At 48.3% G+C, this 23,837-nt stretch overlaps 9 protein-coding genes across 9 annotated transcripts; 5 read left to right on the top strand and 4 right to left on the bottom strand.

Moving 5' to 3' along the window:
* Positions 1 to 1,099: 1,099 nt before the first annotated feature.
* On the top strand, positions 1,100 to 1,804 carry BKA55DRAFT_697543 (transmembrane amino acid transporter protein-domain-containing protein; the record flags this gene model as incomplete). The annotated part of the gene is made up of 1 exon (XM_046200393.1): positions 1,100 to 1,804. One exon carries the CDS (start codon positions 1,100 to 1,102, stop codon positions 1,802 to 1,804), a length of 705 nt encoding a protein of 234 aa, XP_046042095.1.
* Positions 1,805 to 3,699: 1,895 nt separating this feature from the next.
* BKA55DRAFT_697542 (uncharacterized protein) lies at positions 3,700 to 4,491 on the top strand (the record flags this gene model as incomplete). Its single annotated transcript, XM_046200392.1, has 1 exon — positions 3,700 to 4,491. One exon carries the CDS (start codon positions 3,700 to 3,702, stop codon positions 4,489 to 4,491), a length of 792 nt encoding a protein of 263 aa, XP_046042094.1.
* A 971-nt stretch (positions 4,492 to 5,462) lies between these two features.
* On the bottom strand, positions 5,463 to 6,633 carry BKA55DRAFT_743961 (uncharacterized protein; the record flags this gene model as incomplete). The annotated part of the gene is made up of 2 exons (XM_046201576.1): positions 5,463 to 6,347; positions 6,531 to 6,633. 2 exons carry the CDS (start codon positions 6,631 to 6,633, stop codon positions 5,743 to 5,745), a joined length of 708 nt encoding a protein of 235 aa, XP_046042093.1. The 3' UTR covers positions 5,463 to 5,742.
* Positions 6,634 to 7,823: 1,190 nt separating this feature from the next.
* Positions 7,824 to 8,311, top strand: BKA55DRAFT_546268 (uncharacterized protein; the record flags this gene model as incomplete). The annotated part of the gene is made up of 2 exons (XM_046190897.1): positions 7,824 to 7,896; positions 8,073 to 8,311. The coding sequence occupies 2 exons, from the start codon at positions 7,824 to 7,826 to the stop codon at positions 8,309 to 8,311; spliced, it is 312 nt and encodes a 103-aa protein (XP_046042092.1).
* Positions 8,312 to 9,470: 1,159 nt separating this feature from the next.
* On the top strand, positions 9,471 to 10,479 carry BKA55DRAFT_546267 (uncharacterized protein; the record flags this gene model as incomplete). Its single annotated transcript, XM_046190896.1, has 3 exons — positions 9,471 to 9,570; positions 9,722 to 9,802; positions 10,001 to 10,479. The coding sequence occupies 3 exons, from the start codon at positions 9,471 to 9,473 to the stop codon at positions 10,477 to 10,479; spliced, it is 660 nt and encodes a 219-aa protein (XP_046042091.1).
* A 1,873-nt stretch (positions 10,480 to 12,352) lies between these two features.
* On the top strand, positions 12,353 to 13,750 carry BKA55DRAFT_546266 (uncharacterized protein; the record flags this gene model as incomplete). Its single annotated transcript, XM_046190895.1, has 4 exons — positions 12,353 to 12,369; positions 12,456 to 13,043; positions 13,154 to 13,639; positions 13,699 to 13,750. 4 exons carry the CDS (start codon positions 12,353 to 12,355, stop codon positions 13,748 to 13,750), a joined length of 1,143 nt encoding a protein of 380 aa, XP_046042090.1.
* A 1,478-nt stretch (positions 13,751 to 15,228) lies between these two features.
* BKA55DRAFT_599570 (Aldehyde/histidinol dehydrogenase) lies at positions 15,229 to 18,879 on the bottom strand (the record flags this gene model as incomplete). Its single annotated transcript, XM_046196412.1, has 5 exons — positions 15,229 to 16,006; positions 16,844 to 16,902; positions 17,139 to 17,202; positions 17,266 to 18,776; positions 18,838 to 18,879. 5 exons carry the CDS (start codon positions 18,877 to 18,879, stop codon positions 15,229 to 15,231), a joined length of 2,454 nt encoding a protein of 817 aa, XP_046042089.1.
* A 796-nt stretch (positions 18,880 to 19,675) lies between these two features.
* BKA55DRAFT_528141 (uncharacterized protein) lies at positions 19,676 to 20,401 on the bottom strand (the record flags this gene model as incomplete). Its single annotated transcript, XM_046188973.1, has 2 exons — positions 19,676 to 20,165; positions 20,223 to 20,401. The coding sequence occupies 2 exons, from the start codon at positions 20,399 to 20,401 to the stop codon at positions 19,676 to 19,678; spliced, it is 669 nt and encodes a 222-aa protein (XP_046042088.1).
* Positions 20,402 to 21,083: 682 nt separating this feature from the next.
* Positions 21,084 to 22,814, bottom strand: BKA55DRAFT_528108 (amino acid permease/ SLC12A domain-containing protein; the record flags this gene model as incomplete). Its single annotated transcript, XM_046188971.1, has 2 exons — positions 21,084 to 22,260; positions 22,312 to 22,814. The coding sequence occupies 2 exons, from the start codon at positions 22,812 to 22,814 to the stop codon at positions 21,084 to 21,086; spliced, it is 1,680 nt and encodes a 559-aa protein (XP_046042087.1).
* Between the last annotated feature and the right edge of the window lie 1,023 nt (positions 22,815 to 23,837).

Genomic DNA, 23,837 nt, shown 5'->3' with positions numbered 1-23,837 from the left:
GGTCGATTGTTCGGGGCGCAGACCTTTCCTCGGAACAACATTTTACTTTTTTAGACATGGGAATACGCTCCAGTCTCTTACTCATGGCCGTTCTTTACAATAAATCTTGGAGGCATCTGCTGTTTCATGTCGGTGGATGCTAAAATGGACTCACCTACTCATTCGGAGCTTGATCTGTACTCCTTGAGAATCCTTTACTATTTTCCTTACGCTCGAGTGTCTCAATCTCGTATTTCAAGTGACGTTCATCCACAGGCTAATAAAATGTAATTCGCGATTAAAACACTGCCTTAGCGCCTTATGCTTCCATATTTTTGTTGTCACAAATTTATATGTTGACTGTTAATCAACAGCCATCTACTGCTTTAAATCATCTCGTGGACTTGCGTTGATATCCGGGGCTATCGGTTTTCGTATTAACAGCAAGCAGAGAATTGATTAACAATGTTGTCAGTTACCATCACGATTTTGGCCCATTGATAGAACGAATCGCAGAGAAGGAGCAAAGATGGTTCGTTATAGAGAAAGACGGTTGCCTCTCATGGCAAAGTCCCTACCCGCATCTGCCTTCTGACTGGTCTAGGAGTTCCTTGGGATTCAGTTGTGTGGTTCGTGTGGCGGTAGCAAGGCATCTTGTGATAAGTCTTTCAGGATTTCTTATCAAGATACTAATGATGACCCTCCCTTTTCCACATTCAGCTTTCCTATTCTTTAGTTTGCCAGTTGGGAGCCTCGGCATCGCTCGAATTTGACTAAACCATGGTTGGCTACATCGGCTCCCATAATCACAACATGAACAACTCATTTCCGAGATTCCGAAATGATACAAGAAGTGCGGTTTCACTCATGCGGGGAGATGGAACACCAAGGACCGGTCCTGCCACAAGCTGCACATCTGCCATGATGCTTTAACTAGTATAGCGCTTTGATTAGTGGCTTGACATGGTTTTCTTAATTTGCGAAGCCGCGGGATGTAATTCGACTCACTATTAGGTATTAGACATAAATACGACAAAGTCACTGCCCCTCTTGAATGGTGGCCATATCGGATTAATATCCTTTGTCTCGCCTCATCACACTCTACATCAGATCTTGAACGATGCAATCCCTTCAACTCCATCACATCTCGCGGCCGAACCCTCATGAGATTGCCGAGGCTCCGGGCAGCCTGACAAAGGACAGAGGTATAGCGATTAATCTTCGAGATCAAGCGAAGGATGACAATATCCTGTTGGACAGAGACCACACTGTCCTTTCTAGGTCTAGTACTTGCGGCAGAGGGGAGGTTGATGCAGAAAACCGGTTCCATCAGCTCGGCTGGAAACGGCTTTTGATCATCCTTATCATAACGGCTATTACTCTGGGCACACTTAGTCTTCCTTCAGCTTTTGCCACGCTTGATATGGCCATCGGCACAGTTGCTTGCGTTCTTCTTGGCCTTGCGGCCATGTACGCCAGCTACATCATCGGAGAGGTTAAACTCAAATATCCTCAGACGAAACACTACGTTGATATGGGACGGTTGCTGATGGGCCGTTGGGGATACTATATCTTCAGTTTCGCTTTCGTTGCGCAACTCATACTGGTTGTCGGGTCCCACTGTCTCACTGGAGGGACTGCTTTCGTCGCTGTCAGTGGCAGCAGTATTTGCTCCTTGGTCTTCAGCATCGCATCAACCGTGGTATTGATACTTCTCGCAATTCCGCCATCATTCGCCGAAGTCGCAATTTTAGGCTATATCGATTTTATCTCGATTGTCGCTGCGATGACTGTAACAATCATCGCTACAGGGATTCAATCCTAGATGGCTCTTGACGGCTTGGCAGGTATTAACTTGTCTCCCTGGCCAAGGGAGGGCACAACATTCGCCGAAGCCATGACTGCGATTGCCAAGATTGTGTTTGCCTACGCGTTTGCCGTTGCCATGCCTTCTTTCATGGATGAAATGCAAACGCCTGTGGATTTCCGGAAATCTATCGTGGCCGTGGGCTTAATAGAGATCGGTATATACACTTTCACAGGTGCGATCCTTCACGCGTTTGTCGGCCAAGATGTACAATCACCCGCGTTGCTCTCAGCGAATGACACCTTTACACACAAACAACCATGTTTCTGCGGCAGGGCACGGGCTTTAAACTATTGAGGATATTCGTACAGATTCAAAAGTCAAGGTGTCTGTTTGCACAGGTGCACGGCTTCCACTTCACCAACTCTGGGCCAATCAGGCCACGAGTTTCTCTGTTCCAACAAGCTTCAGCTCTACCAGCAACATCTTGGCATCAATAGTTTGTCACAACTGCTGTATACTCACCACTTGGGGGGTTAAAACATCACATGGCTCCCATGTGATGTAAACTCATGTCTGTTCTAGATTGTTCTTTGCTATGACCCTAGACCCATCATTAGCGGCGGAATCAAAGTGAGTCACGCCGTTGCCATGTCTTTGGGCTGTGCCCCTAATTCACGGCGTGTCCCTCAATGAGGTGCACTGTTCGCGTAACTTGGCCGCCAGGATCAGCCTCCAGCTATGTAATGTGGTGTCACCCCACCATCCTGTCAGGGGTTCTTTAGGCTAGCAGGGTAGGGCTAAAGCAGTGGGGTGATCAATAGTCTGTGAAGGAAAGGGTGTAAAATGATTTGTCGCATCTCCCTCTATTTCCACATGTACAGCTTGCATCCCCACAGTCCAGGGATTTAGTCATGGACGCGTATTCCCACCAATGATATGGAAGCATGATCTCTTGGTATGCAACAGCTGAAAGCTGATGAACACGTCAGCTACGTACCCCCTTTGCTGACGATGGACTGCTCTGTCGCAAACCCGGCTTGATGGTTATGGCCTGTATGCAGGTTGACCGCGTGAAAGGGGGTCGGCAGTATGATGGCCAACAGGGCGGTAATACACCATTAGGAGACCATAGCGTCACAGAAGCGAGCCGAGTGAAATGAACAGCCCAAGTCAATTGAGGAGGTGGTACGGTTTCGGCACCATCCATCAGCATTCATAAAACAGATTGCCGACTAGCAAACAGACAACCTCCAGCCTACACTCAGCCACGCTGGACATTAGTTCAGGGTCATGACGACAAACTGAAGATGGGTGGGCGACGTGCTGATGCAGTCAAGTTTGGCATTTAGCATCTGGTTTCTCTTCTCTGTCATCTCAACATTGAGGATTAACGTTGTCTTTCAGGTAACTTCGACACGGCGGGCGTAGATAGCTCTATGCGCTGCAACAGAGTACTCTTGAGCTGGAATTTCCTTGATCTTGTGAGGCGTTTATTTGTGAACAAGCAACATTTTCCATGCTTCATCTCTACAGAACTGCACCTGCAACGCCCGGTCAATCTGGGCCTATCGGGCATTTATGACCTGTCTTTTCTTTCTTTCTTGTCAAGACGCCAGTCACCAGAATGCCAACACTTCTGCAATGGCGTGTATTGGTGCTCTAGCTTAATGCTTTCGTCATATCTGAGAGGTAAGCGACTAGAGGGAACCGTACTCTTCCGGCGTGAAATAAGATCGCCACATTTTCGAACACTTCCCTCCTCAACCCTTTCCCAGCTGCGACGAATGCAAAACTCTTTCCACCTGTTTTCTGCCAGAGTTTCTATTGCCTATTTGCATCGATATCGTTCCTCAGGCTCATTTCAATGCAAATTGTCTCTGGTCAGATCTTCTGTACTTCCACTAGTCACTATGGCAGCTTCACTCAGCAATGTCGGCTCGACGGTTAAAAAGGACACTCTTTCTGGCGATTCCCAAGCCTCAGCTCACAACGCTGCTACAACTCCCCCTCAGAGAGCCCTGGCCGAGTTTCGGTCGCCTCCCCCAATTCAATCTGACCAACCTTCAGCTCGGTTCCGTGACACTCCTCGCGCAACACCACATCGTCAGAATTGGGGCCATCGACGACGAGCTACTACGGCCCTGGGAGGTCATTTCGCCACTTCACCTCGGAGAATTCCCATTTCCAGCTTACGATACGAAGTACAGCGCCCTGATGATATGGCTCCAGATCGAGTAGTCCGTCAACATCGCCGCATTCGTACAGCTGGTACGCATCGACGATCTGACAGCTTCCTGCAATACCTAGTGTCTGTTCAGAATCTCACCCGAGCAATTGCGGGTGCCCAGCAGGCTGGCCTTCATGGGCAAGGGAATGAACCAGCCCTTGCAAGTCATCCACTGCAGATGTCTCCCATCAGCACAAGTCCACTACATCAACATCGGCCCCGGAGATCTTCCTCAACAACATTACTTCAACCGAACATCGCAGGTCTAGGACGGGATATGGCCAATCTATCGATTCACGCACGCAGCTCTCAGCCATCTCATCTGCCGACTATCAGGGTGATTTCCCCGACTTCCGCGCCCATGACATCGCCTTCGCGCCTGAGCATGCATTCTTTGGGGAATGTGGACATCCGCATCGCTGAGCGTGATACTCAACTCCCTTTCCATTTGAACGGCTATAATCAGCAGAATTGAGATGGTTGTGAGATTGGTTATGAGAGACACTCGATGTTCTGCGAGTGTGAGATGTGCCAAGCCGGGTACAATCGCTCGCCATAGCTCTTGATGTGGTAGCAAACTCAGGATGCACGCCGCTGTTGACACTATTGGATATGGGATTTTATACTGGATGTTTTCGAGGCTAGAAGTGGTAAATTACAATAGTCTGACACTGCGCGAATGCCCGCGATGGACTTAAGAGCATAAGACATATTTGTTGTATTTATTGATGTTAGCACTAAACTTTTTATGAATTGTACCTTTCTGCTGATAAGAAGTCACTGCTAATAAGAAAGAATTACTGTAGATAAGAATTAGTTGCTGCTGACAAGAATTGCTGCTGGTCAGAAGTTACTGCTGATAAGAAGTTGCTATTAATAAGAAGGAATTACTGCTAATAAGAATTGCTGCTAATAAGAAAGAATTGCTGCAGACAAGAAATTGATGCTGAAAAGAAGGAATCTCTGTTGATAAGAACGAACCGCTGCTGGTACCTCGAGGCCTTCATGTCAAAAGGTATGCCAATAGTAGCAAGAACCTCCAAGCCTGTAATACTGACTTTCATGCCCATTCACTGCATGCGATGATGATTCTTGCGATAGATGGCGTTTGGAGAACTTGACTCCATGAGGAGATTTTGGGGTGTTGTCTCACCAAGCGTTATCCAGAAAGATTGGCTGGTCTGTTACCTGAACAGTTGGCCTTTCCACTACATTTCACAGCAAATTTTAGCCTAGATTCTGAGTTGGTAAAAAGAGAGACTACTTGGCCGCGAAGCTCACATAGGATACTGAAGATGCCCTTTTACCTACTGGGACATTGAAAGGTAACACTGAACTACTAAAGTGCATTTACAAGGTCTCAAGATCAATTGACATGATGGCCTCTGAGACTGCATAACTAACGTTGAGCTGATGAGTGGATGAGATATATAGATTAAACTGAAAGCTCTAGTTACTGTGGATCGAAATCATGTGATATAAAATATACTTCAAGTGATGTCAATTTCCATTGAAGAGGGACTTCCATATGTGCTCAAAAAAACTCTCCTCCTTTAAATTGTTTAAAAAACCGCTCATTTGCACGATTCATCTTCCGTATAAAGTCCAACGTCTCATATTAAAACACATACGTCTCCTCCGCGGTAGGCATCTCCATCCCCACAAGCACCGCATCATCAGCATCTGGTACAGGACACTCCGGCTGTAAACACCATTGCCCGTCCTATTACTTCTCACCTAATGTTAGCCAGGTTCTGAAGTCGTCTTCTTGCGAGAGGACGTCATGTTGGCGTGCTGCGAATGTTGAGGCTGCGGAGGCGATGCCGATGAGATTCTGTATGATGGATGTGAGGCTTTGGATGTCGGCTGCGGGGAGGGTTTTGGGTGGGCTGTGAATGCCGAGGTATGAGAGAAAGCCGTTCTGGTTCGGCGGGGTTGGTATACCAGCAAATCCGGCTAGACGAGTGACGCCCTGTATGGCTACGGGGACCATGGTTGTCAGATTGGTGATCTCGCCGAGTTTGGGTTGTGTATGGTTACGCAAACCAAATCTCTCAATGTCATTTCTGAGCTTGTCCAGCCACTTCAAGTCCAATGGTTGGCACGATAGTTCTTTTGTATGCTTCGCATCAAGCTCTTCTGGAACGTCACAGGCGTGCGATCTGCGAGGCCACCTTCTCACAATATCAAGTAGAAATTCCACACCGGCAGACAGGGTACCCATATGTATAATCAGAATGATACCAACACCTATGGCCCAGGCATCAGCGTAGATAGTTTGGAGCAAATCTTCAAGAGCCCAGCAAAAGTCATCAATGTCAAATACACCCTCTGGAAGGTCCCATAGCAATTCCGCTCATGTTTCTCCATTGCGCATTCGGGTGAGGATATATGCATCGAAGCTTTTCGGGAACGGGCCGTTGGAGGACCAGGGAATTGGACCGTTAGAGTCCCAGAGTCGATGTATTGATTTGAGGTGATTGCATGCTCAGTCGATGGCGTCAGAGTGCTCACCAAGGCCATCCACCAGGGTCTTTGTTTCTTTGTTGAGGAATGTTTCGTGTGGGATGGTCGCGTGTTGAAGGAGTATGTGAGCATATTGGTCTAGAAACGGCATGGTCGTGTTGACAGATGGAATTGGTTTCGTTATTACCTGTTCGTCATTGGGTATAAGGATGAAAGCTGCTCGAAAGGCCATGACACTGGCTATCAACAACGCGTAGATGGCCCAGCGCGTGGAGATCCGTCTGCGTGGACATGGCGGCGGCGGCGAAGCAGGTGTCACTTCATCTTGACTATTATGACTAGTAATCACTTGAGTCAGCGGCACTGCAGATGCTTGGTGCTGTAATGGACTTAGACGCCGTGATAATGGGTTACAGGGGGGGACAACTCTGGACCGGAGCTGGCGCTCTGCAAGCATGGCCAGTCGGTGGTTGCATACGCATACGCATGTGAATATTCAAGGGAAATTAGGTGAGCAGAAACTATAATCTCAAGAGAAATGACAATAATGATAATAAAGAAAGAAAATTCATGAGGGGTTGATGTTTCTTTCTTTGTTCTCTCAAGTCAACCAACACCAAAAGCCACCGACCGATACCAGATAACATAAAGCCATACTGATAGGAAACCTGAAGATATGATACATTCATCATTAACATGGATAAAAATTAAAGACCTCTCATCAAATCCCTCAACGTCCTCGGAACCTGTATACTGTCCCCCTCACTCCTCCAACAGAGCATCAAGCGCCTGCTGCGACGCCTCCTGCGTACGCCACGCATCGATATCGCGTTTCCAGGGAACAAGCATCTTGATGATGTTTATGAGATACTTCATTCTCATATCCGTCTTGTCAAGACGGCTGTATACTTCTGTAGAATCCGTAGAAGAAGAGTCGTGTGGAGGAGTTGGTGAAGAAGGCGCGCGTATGTATGACGGCTGTTTGTATTTCTCGCGACTGGTAGGTATGATTGTTCGATCGGAGGAGTCTGAGAAGTGAGCTTCATCTTCGTCTGGCAGGTAGTTGATAGGAATGCGTTAGTACAGGCCTTGGCATGAATGAATGAATGGGAAGGGTACCTTTGTGAGGAGGAGTAGAATGTCCTTGAATCTGAGCGCGACGGAGCGGTATACAAGTCGCGGCGGGAACATGTCGATGACCTTGATGGGCGCCATGGGTTGGGAGGAGTACAAGTCTGACTTGCGAGAGGAAGTTGATGTCCAAGATCGTCGCGCTGTTGTCGGAGGATGACGACGGGCTGGCCTGCTAGAGGGTGAGGCACAGTGTGGTCTAGAAGAACCATGGCCGCTCCAAGAAGGAGAGGTTCGACGATGATGGTCCAGACTCGCCACAGAAGGAAGAGCACCAGACATGGTATCCCCCTTCCCTCTGGCGTCCTCGCCCTCACACCAGGCTCATCCTCCCTAGCAACATGCTTCCCATCACTCAAACAATCATACGAATCCCCATTCCAGTCCCTCCTCAACCAACCCCTCGAATATCTCGGCCCCTCTCTATCCATAATCATGACCTAAACTGACACTCTGTAGCAAATGGGATCCACGACGCCGCTGCACCTGCTCAAGATGCTTCACTCACGCAGACTGAGGCTGAACTGGTTGGTGAGATTATTGCTGAGCAGCAGCGGCTGGAGTATGCGACTGAGAGATGGCGGGAGGCGGCAGATGCGTATAATTTCTGGGAGGTGGAGATTCAGAAGATTAACGGGAGGATGAGAATGCGGGAGAGGTTGATTGAGGCGGAGAATAAGGCCAGAACGGTGGAGTAAGAAAATATGGGTGCTGTTGGGTGAGTGTATTGAGATTGCATTGACTAGCCAGAGATGGATTGGTAACAATCAGCTCGTACTCGCAATACACAGCAACATCGCGAGCTCAATGTCAGTTCGCAGCCATATCAACCTCCAAATAAGACTCTTATAACCACACTTTAGGCAGAATACCAACCACCCACAATAGCAAGAAAACGCTCAAGTTTCAATTTGGATTTTAGCGAATGGTGGAAGATGAAGGATATCAGGAACCAAGTGTTGATGACGATGATGATGTGAAATGTCTTGGTTACCGCCATTGGGATGATGGCTAAGGACAGGGTCTTACAGGTTATTTTATCTAGCTTGGGATTCTTAAGATTGAATACACAGACATTAAGCGACAAAAGAAAGTACCACTAGATAGCTGGAGTTTATAGTCTCCGCAGCCTCCAAAAGCACTTCCTCAAGCTCAACAACCATCACCTTACTCAAACATCCGCATCCCTCTTCTCCAACAGCTGCACCGCCTGCTCAACTCTTCGAAACTCCTCCTTCATGATCTTCTTCGTCTTTTCCGCCAGCACGATATCCACTCCGATATCGAAACACGCGTTGATAAGAGCATCGCTGTTTCTCCAAAGATTGGTCATGTATTTATTCATGTCCTCACTATCGCTGGGGTCTCGGGATTTGATCGCGTCTGCTTTTCTGCTTTGAAGGGAATCCCCGATCCTACATGCTTGTTTTTGGGAGCTTTTCAGGATTCGGGACAGTTCGATTAGGCTATTCAGGCCTTTGATTAGATCGCGACGCTGTGACGCTATGGAATGAACATTTCGAAGAGGTCGTTTGATTGGCGTGCAGTCGTGCTTTGCAGTGTTTTCCAGTCATGTAATTCCACCAGGTCTTATACTGTGGTTCATCACTCTCTGACTAACATACCTGGCTGAAGACCACGAGATCTCATTAGAGAAAGGCGATGACACTTTTATATGAAGCGGAGAAGAATAAAGACGCTAAGGGTGCAGCTATCAAAGCATCTAGGGGAGTGGGGGGTGGTTATGTTGAGGGAAATGAACCCCCCGCGACACAGATCCCTCGTCTGTCGACAATCATACCTCGAGTGTCGGACGATTGTATTCCTGGTACATTCCCTTCTCAAGCTGAAATCACTATGGATGACAATGAAGCCTTGACTTCAGAGCCCAGTGTACAACAAGGACACAAGAGTGGGCCGCATCAGTTGAACGAGCCAGTCCAGAAGAAGAGGATTTGTACGCCGACAACATGGGCCCTGTCGCAGTTCATTATCCGAATCAGGAGGCTGTCCGCTATCCACAAGCCATCAGGCGCCAGATCAGCATCAGGAACATCGCTGTCCAACTTATAGCGATGATAGTCTGGCGTACTCTCCTGGCATTGAAGCATCAGCTCGAGAAACTGGCCACCGAGAAGTTGAATCTCCTTCTGAGATAGCAGCAGCTAGAAGGACAAGTAATGATAACGGTACTTCTGGGCATGTTACTTTTCGTGAGGTGCCAGTATCAGCAGCCTGTTGAGAGGCAGATGGAGCATCCATCTCGATGGGATGCTCCGAGGGATATACCACAAGATCATCGTGTTCCTTCAGCAACCCAGAAGCCTCATCAACACGTCAAGGTCGCAATGTTCCTTTGCCAACACAACCGGAACGTCATAGTACAGCGTCTATGACGCAAGACCATGGCACTGCCTCATCGAGACAGGTGGTCTCTAGCGATACAGACATTCACTACACTACACCCCAACGACACGACCTTGACTTATCGTCCGGGCAGCATCATTACGTCCATTCTTCGATCAAGGGACTCTTTGCCGATCATGCTCATATCCGGCGTCCACGCCCCAGCGCCTCAAGATGTGATGCTGCATGTCACATGTCCTATGAGAGACAAAGAACCGCATCGATGCTGCCGACTCAACAAAACGGGTTACTTACTCGCAGTCCACAGCTTGGCGGTGAAGCTCATCATTCAAGTGCCAATCATCAGATACACGACACCACTGGAAGACGAGATACGCCATCAGCTCAAAGCAGCATACCTGTTCCTGATCTCCCGCTTGTAAAGTGGTACGTCGAAGCACGACTGGCAAAGCGATCCACTTCATACTCCATAGCGACCAAGTCTCTCAAGAAGTCCTAGAGCAGAACCCAGCCAACGAACCCTCCGGAACATATTAATGACCTGCTGAAGTCTGACTTCCATAACTACTACAGCTTAAAAAATGCGGCGAACACCATCTCTTTATGTTGTTATATAGTTCCGCTAAGGTTCAGAAGCGACTACTCAGCTAATAATAATTTCGCCAAGCAAAAGGGTTATTAGTAGTATTAACCTAGATACTTTCATCTTAGGCGAAACCCCGACCAGTCGTCCAAAGAACATCTAGTTAAGCTCCAATACTACTTTAGAGCCTGCGCGATGTATTCGCCGCTTCTTTTTTTGTAGTTTTCTATATATACATACTGTCCTTGCTATTTAGATTATACACACTTTAGACTTTAGCAGGTCACAAACTAATCAAGGATAGACTGGTTAGCACTAGCGAAATGTTGATCTTATGCCTTATTGTCTGATTTATTACACTTTGGAGTATTTATTATCTCTGATTTGTAATTCAGGGGTTAGTAGTTTGGCCAGAAGTTAAGTAGACATTTAGTGCAAAGGATTAGTATCTCTGCCTTGAGAACTATATGGATAATTGCTGGCCATAAGGTTGAACTATATGCTGCCAACACAGATAATAAGGACACGATATTGTCTCAAGAACAAAGGCTTAACTATAAGGTTTATTTATAACGCCTTTTGATAACGGGAAGATGGTTTGCGCAAGAGAATACTCCAAGAAACGGATTTTGACCTGGTTCTGGCTGGTCTGAAAACAAGGGCAGCGGCGTAAGAATCGCAAAGGGCCAGGTTCTGGGCCTCCTTCGAGGGGCACAAACTGGGACTTGGGCGAATTCTATGGCGATCAAATATGCAGAAGGGTTCGGGAGTCCATTATCTTATTCCTCGAGGAACTTTGCTGAATCCAGCAAGTGAATTGTAGCACAATAGCAAGACGCAAAAGATCAACGAGTGATGAACGCAGGACGACAGAGTCTTTTTCTGTTTCTTACCCACGACTAGCATGCTATATTTGCCTCGCCATCAGTTATCTAGACTACTAGGTGCAGAACTTAGCATCATTGATCAACTGATCTGCTGGCGTACCAAATGCCAAAAGTTCAAAGCTATTCTGAAAGCTTCTCCAGTCCAGGCCCAGTCCCAGTTATTCAAACCATTAACTTCATCAGCAATAACAGTAATACAGATTTTTTTTCCCAAGAATAATAGCACAGACTGGGGCATATTGAGATTGCAGAGTGATATTATGATAAAAACTACTAAATTGATGCTGGGATGTGTGTGTTGTATCTTAAGATACGATGAAATGTCCCTCTCCAAGTCCAGGGTAGCTCACTAACTTTGGTTCTCAAGATGAAGATGCCGCTTGCATTTAGTATTAGCCTCTAGTTTCTGTTGCTGTGTCTTTAGGTCTCTACGAGCGCATATATAATTATGTTGGAATGAACCAATAGATGGATGGATTTAGTACACGTATGTATCTGAAGATACCCGGTCTGTTGTTACAGCGCATCCATCTTAAGAGACCGTTCTCAATCAGAACATGGAGTAATTTCTTCCGTGGAGACAATTCACCTCCCGATGAGGCAATTATCATCTCACCGCCTAGAGAAACGAATCGCGCTTTTTTCCAAGGATTCGAACCCATGACCTTCGGCACAGCATACAATCTCCCGACCTTGGTGCATCACAAGATATCAGTGATCCATACAATGGCTTGCAATAACGTCGCATCACACCCAACTACACCCAATAGAGAGACAAACAGGTACCTACTTTCAGATTCCGTAGTCTCCAAGCTGTTTCATTAGATATCCTATAAATACGCTCTCAAGGGATCCAGCAATTTTGTTCTCCTCCTCACGATCCCATCCATAGCATGTAGATAATGCCCTTAGTAAAGCTGTATGTTTATTCGCTGACTCGATATCTGAAAACAATTGCTATTAAGCAAGCTCTAGTGAAATTAGTCTAATTTATCCTATAGACAGAACCCCCGAGTCTCAACCAAGTGTAAATAAAAATATTGGGTATCATAATAATATCTTCCATGCAAGTCGTGTCTATGCGACGCCAACATGCCATCAACAAGCCTCTGTAGCTTCTACACGTGCTCCCCCGGACGCCAAAAAGTCATCAATAAGCATCCGCAACTTCTTCACCTGCTCCACCAGCCTTGCCCGCAAGACCTCCAAGTTCAGACCCCGTGTACTCTGCAAGCACAAAGCCGCGCCCCTGTCTTTCTACTGCTTGGCAATTGTCTCCTCACAAAGCGCAATGTTCCAATGGAATGGTCCACCAATAAACGATTTGTTTCAACGCCCCCAAAGCCCAGAATGTCGTCGACGCCTTCAACCTCACCATACACGCAAGGGCCCAGTCGGCACGCCTTTACTCAAGATGACAATGAGTAATAAGTATTACACTACTATCCCATCACGCATAAGGGATACTGTCGATCGCAAGGGCAACGTCACTCGCCACACGCCGTTCTTCGAGAAAACCCTGTCTCAGGTCCGGGACAAGTTCCTCAAGGGCACTCCAGAAGATGAGATGTGGAACGTGCTCACCATGGTGCAGTGGGTACCTATACCCTACCCACCTTTCCTCAACGACCCCAACTCCCGAATTCTCCACCACGTCGAGCCCTGAAAGATACTGGAGCGGTACCGGCTGTCCATAGTGGCAGAAACATCGAATTCATGCTTCTCAGTGAAGGCGGAAACAATACCGCCTCGCATGTTGATGACTTCGCACCAGTGATCTTTATTACATGCCATCGAGGCCCTGTCGGTATTGGCTGGATCCCACTCACTTGGCAGGACCGGCTAAAGTGGGAACATGATCCAACCTCGGTCAAGCGACAAGCACGCTACTTGGTGCTTCATCCTGGGCAGACAGTGTACATGCCGCCAGGCACCATTCACTCTGTTTTCCGCAAGCACGGAGTGCCGATCCTGATCACGGGAGGCGAGGTACTTACATGGGCCGGGCTAAGACGATGGCCATGCTTACTGAAGCACCAAGAGCTTTGTGAGACAGAGCCAGATGTCACACCAGACAGTGCAGAGAAATGGGTCGCGTGCCTTTTCGAGGTCGTGAGACAACGTCGTGAAGCACAGGACTGGGACATGCTAGATTCGGCTCAAAATGTCTGGATAATCACTTCATCGAGGTGAGCCTTCTGAGAGCGCTATATCTTCAGTGAGCTTTAGTGAGTGACAATTTCTGCAGCCAACCAGAGCATATATCAAGCGCGCAGAGTACAGATCTAAACCCAATGTAGTTAAGCGGGGTATGGCCGCAGCATCGCACCTCAGCTTTTCGACATGGGATTGATTCCTGCTGACGGGAGGAAATCACCCTCACAGAGAGCTTTGGCGAAGACCTTCCAATGTATCACGTTGCCACTTTTAGAACCGGGAGCTTGGATCGGGGTTCCCGGGTGTCAGGACTGCATCGTCTTACTTGGCCAAAAGAGTCTTATGTAGTGATATCAAAGCAATAGCAAATGGAACCTCGAAAAAGAAGCTCACAGTCTCACATGCCCGTCTGTCCATTCATCCATCATAAATCCTAAAAAATCCCTACCTAGGTCTGCGAGGTTCCGCTGTTGAGATACTTAGATAAGCGCAGATTAAACATCAAACCGAACGTCTGATTCTGCATCTCCATCCGCGGCGCCATCTTGAATAATCTCCTCGCCCAAGCTGATGCCGACCCGTGCAACAACACGAGCGTAGCTTCAAGGTTCGCTCAGAGCACCATCTAGAAGAGCCCGAGGACCATTGCAACCTTACCCACGGGACAGACGACGCTACCGGGCGTTACAAACATCAGGTCATCAAAGTGCTCAACCTCCTCTTTAAGTCGGTGCAGGGAAGAAGCATTGGCTTTGGTGCTATTGCCAAGATGCCAGCTGGTTGGATCCGAGAGCCCTGCCGCAAGACCAAACATGCTCTCACCAAGCATAGCTTCTCTCAACTCTGTGTAAACAGCAGGGTCAATACAGCTGGCCTTGCAGCTCTACTTGTAAATAAGATAGCAAGAAGTAGGTATACACCAACCTTGGAATCCCGGCTGCTCCAAGTCCTGCAGAAACAAGGAATAGCAGATCCCTCCCAGTATAGATTACTGTAGTCGATTACCCATGTCGCCAGGGATCATGCGCTTGGTTGCCTTCATCAAGACTTGCCATCTCCCCGATATATCTATAGTCTAAAAAATGACGTTGGTGGCACAAGAGTGGTTAATCACTTTCAGTAGTACAGCGTATGCACTTCATACCACTTGAAAAAATTGCCGTCACTGTTCGTCTTATCCCACCTCAGCAGGTCTGTCGTCTAGCTGTTATCCCAAGGATTTACAGGAGCCAACTCGCCGACAAGCCCTATGAGCAAGTCTCCGACATTGTATCTCCTTTAGGCCTCTTTGTTCTTTTCCCCATCTTTCCGCCGGTCACTATCTCTGGCACGAGGATCTGAGGATCCTTGATGTTGCATAGTGCGCGCTGTCGTTGAGGTACGTTGATGAGTAAACGGTCGACGGGCGCTCACCCAGCCTGTATGCTTGGATAGACCCCACAGATTCATCTTAACTTCTGTGAGACCTCGCGGAGCCTAGGATTCGGTCTCTTCGGCTTGAAACCTCTTCTGATTACGGAACGATCGTTGGTGTGCTTCTGAAGCGGTGTAGCTCTCTTGGATGTATTCTCGCCCCTCGGGTTCTACTCCTCAATATAGAGTAACGCTTAGCTTGTAAATTCTACTTTGACAGTCCCTTTGACTTCTCGGCTGCAGCCAGGATTGCAGTGGTGTATGCTGATCTAACTCCAAGCTTCTCTAACTCGAGTAGTGCCCTGATCGAACATCCTCCCGGTGAAGCAATGTTCTCCCGCAGCACACTGGGGTGATTCCCAGCAGGGACTAATCCTAACATTCCGATCGCACTGTTAACGACCATATTAGTGGCCTCAGGTCGCTTCACGCCTTCGGCAACAGCGGCATCGAGCAGGCCGTCGACAGCCAGCAAGAGTAGCGAACCTGCACAACCGACTAGCACGGCAGATATGTCGAAGTTGCTCTCGGCAATTTGCTGGGCCTCTCCTACCTGGCTGAATACCCAAGTTGCAAGATCCTTGTTCTTATCAGAAAATGATGTCTCATTGACCGTATACAGAGTCACAGCCTGGCGAATCTTAGCGGCCATGTTGGGCATGGCACGGACACCCTGAACGGGGATCGAGTCTCCCTGCTCAAGTGCTAGTCGGTTAAGCTCCTTGATTGAGACACCAGCCATGATACTGATGACCAACCTTCCCCGCAAGGCCTCCTTGATGCCGGGAGCGGCAAAGACCTCCTCTCTCTTAACGGGCTTGAAGGCCAGAATGACCACATCTGCTTGCTCGACAGCGCGGACATTATCCTTTGCGAGGAGCACTTCAAGTTTAGATGAGTGCTGTGACAGCTCTTTTTCGACTCGCTGCTTAGAATCTTCGGTACCGACGGTGGTGATAACGCGCTTGATGGAGTAGGCGTCGGTGCTATTGATCGGCGCAAGGAGACCTGCGGTAAGAGCACCGCCAAGGTTGCCTTGAGAACTGTGTCAGCAAGTTGTACTTAGGCCGTGATATGGGGAGACTTACCGCAGCCGAGCAGGGCCACTGTTAGAGGGTTTGGGTTGGTCATGGTGCTGATGTGGTCTGGTATTTGCTCTTGAATATGTATAGGTAACAACTAAACCGAGTGTTTGAGGCAGGAACTAGTCGAATGATATTGTATTTATCAATGTATTCTGGAGTCGGCTCTCCATCATTTCCCCCCACCTACATGATGTAGACAAAGTCCGGCCCGAGAGTCGTCTGCCGGCCCGAGACTGCGGAACCACTATCCGTTGACTATGGCGCTGCAGTCAGCGGGAGTCAGTGCCGTCGACGATAGAGATCCGCCTTGGCTCTAGATACCGACTCTTCTCCGTCGAGGGACAGCAATGCTTCGCCAGTCTGGGAACAGATCCCTATCACCCTCAGAATCAACATCCGGGCTACGAGTTTTCTGCGCAGCCAAGAAATTCCGGAGAACCAACATCATAATGATAGAGTCAAGAGTAGCTACGGGTTACTTTGAGTTCTCAGATCGAGAAGCCATTGTCGACAAATATGCATCCTTATGTCCTTTTGCGATACTGCGACTTGTTCCGATATACGGCGATTTTTTAAGACTGCTTGGTCTTGGGCAATATTGTGGTGACCTATGTTGTGAGTGATAGAGTTTACAGCTTCCTTAGTTATAATATTTGCCGACAGTCAACGGGATATGTGGTTGCTTAGAATACAGACTTTCCGTTTTGTCGAGAGAAAGCGCTCCTCTAAAATGAGAACTATGTTCGCACCAGAAGACATGAAGGCAAGGCGAAATTGGATATGATCAAGATGGTAAACTATTTAGTTTATAAGTTTCACTTTTATCTAGTACTAGCTCCATATAGGTATGCTTTATGCCTCTCAAGATGCACAATGCCGAACAAGTACGGGTCCAGTGCCAAATATCTGGAATCGCGATACGCTAGTTTTGTCTCTTGGATCACGAGGTCCACTGGTCTTAGCGTTGTATAGTGCTTGATATCTTCCACTACTCGGGAATATGACAGGCACTCAATGTGGTGCTGCCGGATACGAAAGAGTCCTTGATACATCGAATGCTCGAGAACCGAAGCAGCACATTGACCGAGTTGGCTTTGCTAAAATGGATGTTAGTCGCTATTCCGGGTAGAGAGCAAATGAGATTCAGTGACAACACTTACTCGTTTGTGCCCGAAGATCGAGCACCTCCGAAGGGGTTGGCACCGATGACGGCTCCAGTGCACTTGTCATTGATGACCAGCATGCCGACCGAGTCCCTTAGTCTGTTGGAGGCGGTTTGAACAGCATATCTATCACGAGAAAATACGGCGCCTGCCAGCCCATACTCAGTGGTCCTATCAATAAGGTCACAAACATCCTCAAAGCCAGTTGGCGAGGTTTCGTCGTAGGTTTGGACAGCAAACAAAGGGCCGAATATCTCCTTGGTCATGAGGTCGCTCTCACCACCTTGGTCGGACGAGTTAACTTCGAAGATGGCAGGCTGGAGGAAGAATCCCTTACTCCCGTCCTGCTTGCCGCCGTAAATGAGCTCATGACCGTCCTTTTTTGCCTGCTGAATGAATTCACCAAAGCGATTGAATGCCGCCTCGGACACGATGGGACCTAAGGGGTGATGGATTTGTTTGACATCATCACCGTGTGTGAACTTGGCGGCTTCTCTCAACAAAGATTTCTTCAAGTCACCCTTCTCCCAAAGGGATTTGGGAACGAAAAGGCGTGACAAAGCACTGCACTTTTGACCTTGGAACTCATAAGCTGACCGGACAGCGGCCGACGCTAGCCAGTCAACATCGTCGAAGGAATTGTGGACAAGGTGAAAGTTCTTGCCACCGCTCTCTCCCACGATGCGGGGGAACGTCTTGTAAGTAGCGGTGTTAGTGCCGATTTGGGAGGTCAAGCTTCTCAAGACGGCTGAGGAGCCGGTGTAGTGAAGTCCAGAGAAGTCCCGGCTAGCGAGCGCGGGCTCCACCACAATCTTGGGATCAGCTACTGGTAGGAACTGGACAACACCATTGGGAAGCCCAGCCTCTTCAAAAATCTGGTAGAGAAGGTAGTTGGACAAGATGGCCATAGGAGACGGCTTCCAGAGTATCACATTGCCTAGGATGGCCGGCGTGAAAGCAATGTGTGCACCCAGGGCGGTGAAGTTGAATGGCGAGATAGCAAGCACGAAGCCTTCTAGAGGACGGTAGTCCAGGCTACTGTATGCTGAGTCGGTTTGTTTGGGAGGCTGCTGCTGGTAGAGCTGGTGACAGAAATAAACGTGGAAGTTAAGGGTGTCGATAACCTCAGCGATGCAATCATCCTCAGCCTGTCCGCACGTCTTGCCTTGTCCAATCATGGTAGCGGCCATGAGCTTCCATCGGTATTTGCCCTCGACAAGTTGGGCCGCGCGCTTGTAAACGGCCGCTCGCTGGCTGAAGGGTAGGTTGGCCCATTTCTTCCTGGCTGCAAGAGCTCCAGCGATAGCCTTCTCAACGATTTCTCGGTCGACTTCGTGGTACTCTGCCAAAGGAGAACTTCGGTTCCAAGGGTTGACTTGGGAGCTCTTACGGCCGGAGTAGATTCTCTCGCCGTTGATGATACTTGGAATTTCAAAGATCGTCTTTTCCGCTTCCACTAGGGCTTCCTTCAAGAGCTTGCGCTCCTCGGAGCCCGGGGCATATGAAAACTGAACGAGAGATCTGTCAGCGATGATATCATAATAAGACAAGCTGATGGAGGGAACTCACACCTCCAGCGTTAGCTGGCTCTGGGTAAGGAAAAGTAGACATTGTCCGTACTGTCTGACCTTTTTGTTTTGATGATAGGGTATAATAGCTGAATCGACCACGAATTGGCTGTGGCTTTTGGAGTGGTCTTAATATCAACCTTGTCTAAATAACACGGATGGCACATCGTTTCTACTGGTGACCTCGGGCCGGACTGGTAATATAACCGGAGACAAGGAAATCAATACGGCGCTGGCATCCGGTCCGAGAACTCGGATGATCTACCATTAAAGTCGGATGTAGGCTCCGCGTGAATTAAAGTTTCCCCGCATGTATTAGGCACCATCCTCTCGAATCCAGATTGCTCTCTCCACATCCGCTCAACGGTCATACGACCCAAAGTGAGTTTGGGCGGTTAGCAGATAATTCCAATCATTCTTCGTTGGAGCCGGTGGAGGCCATATTGACGTCAGACCTAAGCTTTGGAGGAGTAAGTAAACGAATCTATGTGTAAAGGTGATTTCCTAGGCTAGCCCGCGTTATCAGCAACTTATTTGTTCGGAAGAGGGTTGCAGATTCCGACACCAACTACAGTATCTTTTGTGATATCCATAACCATAGGCCAGTTTCAATTTCTAATTCGGAAGATGCTCGTCCACTTGTAGATGGTTCACGCCGTGATTGACAAACAATTTGACACTCTCAAGATCACGCATCTAAGATAGTAGAAGACTAGATAGCAGCTTTGGTGCTCTCAGATTGTTATTGTTATTGGAAACAAGCTAATTATCTCCTACGAATGACCGCATAGCTGCTTCACGGGTGTTGGTAACCCGTTAAACTTCAAAGCTTGTTAACCTCATAGCTTGGAGTGCGTTGTGTTATTGATCAGGTAGCCCCCAACGATCTTGAAGTACGCCAAATCCGTCTTGGTCCTAATATCGCCATATTTCGCCTTATTGGCACCGATGGCTGGGTTGGGGACATGGGTATCCCAGAAATATTTCTCGCTCTCGTAAACTGCCACTGACCCGACTCGATCTGCGTTCATAGGGTCTTTAGCGACGGTGTATACAAATGTTCCGGGATCAGTTGGGAAGATGGCAGAGGTCAAATCTTGCCAGCCGTCAAGAGCACCAGCACGGGTGTTTTCCTTATAGTCGAATGTGGCGATCAAGACGAACGGGTCGGTGATGTTGCTTGTTTCCGGTCGAGTGAAAGAGGAGGTAGCCTTGAAAACTGACACGCTGGCTGGGATCTCCAACAAGGCACCGGCTGATAGGAGACTCGTCAGGTCGGCAACGGCCTTTGACCCGAAGTGCGAGTTGTATGCAGCTTGATCAGTGTACCTGTCAAACATTAGACTTCCGTACTCATGATACTGAGAAGATACTGGGAAAACAGACTCTTCGATGACATAACATGACCTGTCGTCGGATTCATCGCGGGGGATGGTGATTGCGTATTTGGTAACGCCAGGCTGCTGTTGTGCGAACTGGGCAGCCCTGGACAGGCCATTCACAACCACTTGTCTAGCATCTTTACTGATTGCCACATAGCGGCTGACGACAATGGTTGGAGACATGATATTGATGCAGCTTTAACAATGATGAAGAGTTGAACGAGGAACAAAGAGAATGGGGATAGTAATGTGTATTAAAATAAGATAGACAGCAAGTACTGGTAGAGTTGTATCAGGGATTAGTACAATGAAATGAGACACGGATTTCCATCCGACTTAACGGAAGTTCAATCCGAGATCTCGATCTACATTCGCGAAATGTGAGAAGATACGGTTTACCCGACCAGAGACAGATAGCATTTATATTAAGCCGTACAACCAGAAAGCGATCTCATCCACACAACGTCACCAAAGCGGGCGAGGTGAGGACCGGTCTTTGTTCTTGCGATAGCAAAAGTCTGTAAATACATTTGAGAATATAAAACCATGGTATCTAGTGGCCTGTGAGTAGAATGATCTACTAGGACTACGATCACTTTGTCCGTCTCAAATGAGATCCTGCACAGGTGCCTCAAGGGAGTATTTGAATAAGTAGCAAAATATCATGTTCAGAGCGTATTAAAAGGCCATGTCCTGTGTTGTGGTCAACAGTAACCTCGGGAATCTTCTCTGAAGAATATTGCACCATTGCACCATTGCGTGACATAATGTGTAGTTACTGGGCTTCTATGTGCTACACCGAAGAGGTTGTTTGGGTCCATCCTGTTGACCTCTCAAGAAATACATGATCAACTAATGTCAACACCTAGGCTTGCGATGTCTTCTTCCCCCTTCTAATGCCGATGAGGTGGCCCATTTCCTCCCAGAAGCCGGTCGGTGGCTCAGTAAGAGAGTTCTCGTAGGCATCAATTTCAGGCCGCTCCCAAACCAGATCAACCTCAATGGGCCTGACATAGCGAGTCCTTTTGACAAGCTTCCATCCAACAAACAAGACAACCGCCAAAATCTGCATAGAATAGTTTTGGAAAAATATTTCGGTGCTCCAAGTAGGTCTGAAAGCATAGTACCCATATGTCAGGATGATGAGGGTCTGTACAGCCAAGGCGATGTACGCGCCGTAGGGTTGAAAGTATCCGTAGTAGGGCCGCGTTTTACGGTCAACTCCTTGAGCCACGCACGCCTTATAGTAGTTGATGAAAGTGATAGAAATAACAAGGAAATTGATAAGAGCTCCACCGGTGACGATGCTCACAAGCCAGTTCAAAACCTCAGCGGATCCGTTCGCGCATTGAAGGAAGCTAAGAAACGGGAAAAGCATGGTGACGCAGAAACACCATACGGGAATTCCTCGACGATTGCAGTAGGTAAGAAATCGAGGGGCGCGTCCGGCAAGGGCTAGTGAATAGAGGGCCCGGGTAGCAGCATATGTATAGGTGTTGCCGGCAGAAAAGATGGAGGTAAGGATCAGGAAGTTGACAACATGGGGCAAACCACTGATACCTAGGTTCTGCATCGCAATAACGTACGGAGAGGAGGCTGCGTTTCCGGTGCCACCACTTCCAAAGTAGATCTCGGTTAATTTAGGGTCATCGTGCGCAGACGAGATGCCCACAGCCAGGGCGCCAAAGACGAAAAAGATGCAGAACCGATAGTACACAGTTTTGAATGCGTTTCGGATGTAAATGCTTGGGCGTTGGGCTTCAGCTGACACCATTGAGATATACTCGGGAACGACAATCGTAAACCCAGCGCTGAACAAAGCAGCTAGGAATCCTTCGAAGTGTCCCTTGGGTCCAGTACTCAGGTACGTGGAGAAGCTTCCACTTGCAAAGTGTCGGAACCCGTAGGCATCATGGGCAGGATTGCCGCCGCACATAGTAACGAAGGTGAACGCAAACAGGATGAAGATCAAGACGATCTTGCCTCCTGAGAGCCAAAATTCGAACTCGCCGTAGAATCCAACCGCCAGAACGTTTATAAACCTAGAGAGGAAAGTCAGCCGAATACTCCCAGTCACCGTAGGATCGACTTACGCGTATGCGGCAATAACTGCAGCGCAAACACCAGCTGTAGGTCCTGGGTTGAGAGTGTCGGGGTCCCAAAAAGCAATCACGGAGGTCAAGGCTGTGATCTCGAAAGGAATGAGAAGAGCCTCATAGAGGAAGAAGTTCCATCCAGCCATGAAGCCCAGGGCATCATCGACCCAGTTGCCAGCGAGACGAATGAAGCCGCCTGCAACAGGCATATAGGTAGACATTTCCGCAATCGAGTTGTTCACGAGGGCAAGAATGAGAGAATAGAAGATGTAGCAGATAAGGAGATTACCAGCGCCGCCCTTTGCAAGGCCGCCACCGATACTGATGAAAAGGGCCGTTCCGATCGAGCCACCAGCGGCAATGAGCTGGATTTGACGATTGTTTAGGCGCCGATGAAGGGTACCTGTGGGGACGGTATCTTCTTCAGGTTGGTACCTTATACTGCTGGAGTCGCCAGCCTGAGGCAGACTAGGTGACTGTTTCTCCTTGATGGACGACATGGTGTTGACGAAAATGCCTCGATACCTCAATAAAGAAGCAAACCAAGAAGGAAGGAAATAGGTAGAGAGAAGAGTATGTGATTGTCAATTACAGAGGCATACTTCCCTTAAATAGTGTTCCATAGGGCGATGATAACCGCTGCTGGTGTCTTATCTTTGGCCTACTTCCCTGGTCAAGGATTGTGGTATCATGTTGAATCTTAGCGTTATGGGGAGTTGCACCGACTGGCTATGAGAAGACCCAGGCGGTGGCCCGTATCAGGCCGTAAACTTGAGTCACGTCATGATATGGGGTAGAGAGTCTGGGGTATGGGGTACGGGGTATGAGGGCTTGGGAAATGATCATGAGGTGGGGATTAAGGATGACTACACTAAGTTTAACCTAACCGGATAGAGATAGGGGAAACTTGAGCTTGGTTTGTGCAAGTTGGCCGAGATGTCCAATCCTACAAAACTCGGATCAGCGTTCCGAGCCAATCCGTGCTTCACTTTTGGCCCTTTGATAAGAGTAAGAGCTCTAACGCCAATGGCTATCTCCTGCAATGGCTATCTTTCTAGCCTCTAAAATGCAACCCTCCAAGTCTTGCGCCCTCAACTGCAGGGACAGCTAGCCGCTTAGCGCAGAGGCAGGACCTTTTCGCTCCAGCATTCATGATTCTCCTCAAACACAATAGACACAGCAGCAACCCTTCCTCAAGTCTCGACCATGGCTCCACAGTATAAACCCTGTTGAGTCATTTACTGTTATGCGCTACGCTAATGGCCAGCGTCATACCACGGAATCGCTATCCGTGATACTAGATAGACGGCTGGTTTCTAGTCTGGGCCTGGTTTCCACTTGGATATAGAGGCAGATATTCCGATTTATGCATTCATTGCATAGTTAACCGGGCTTGGGGATTGACCACACTTCTCATGGCCGTGGTCCGGCGATACTGGCGTAGCGCGCCAAGGGGGACGATTACGCGAGACAGCTTCAGCTAACTCGGTGAGGCATCTACCAAGTTCTCTCGGTGCTGATTA

Source organism: Fusarium redolens, assembly GCF_020744475.1.
Source record: "Fusarium redolens strain MPI-CAGE-AT-0023 chromosome Unknown BKA55scaffold_28, whole genome shotgun sequence".
NCBI classification, from domain to species: Eukaryota; Fungi; Ascomycota; class Sordariomycetes; order Hypocreales; family Nectriaceae; genus Fusarium; species Fusarium redolens.
The sequence above is the reverse complement of the archived record's forward strand: the minus strand, read 5'-3'. Positions and strand labels throughout refer to the sequence as shown.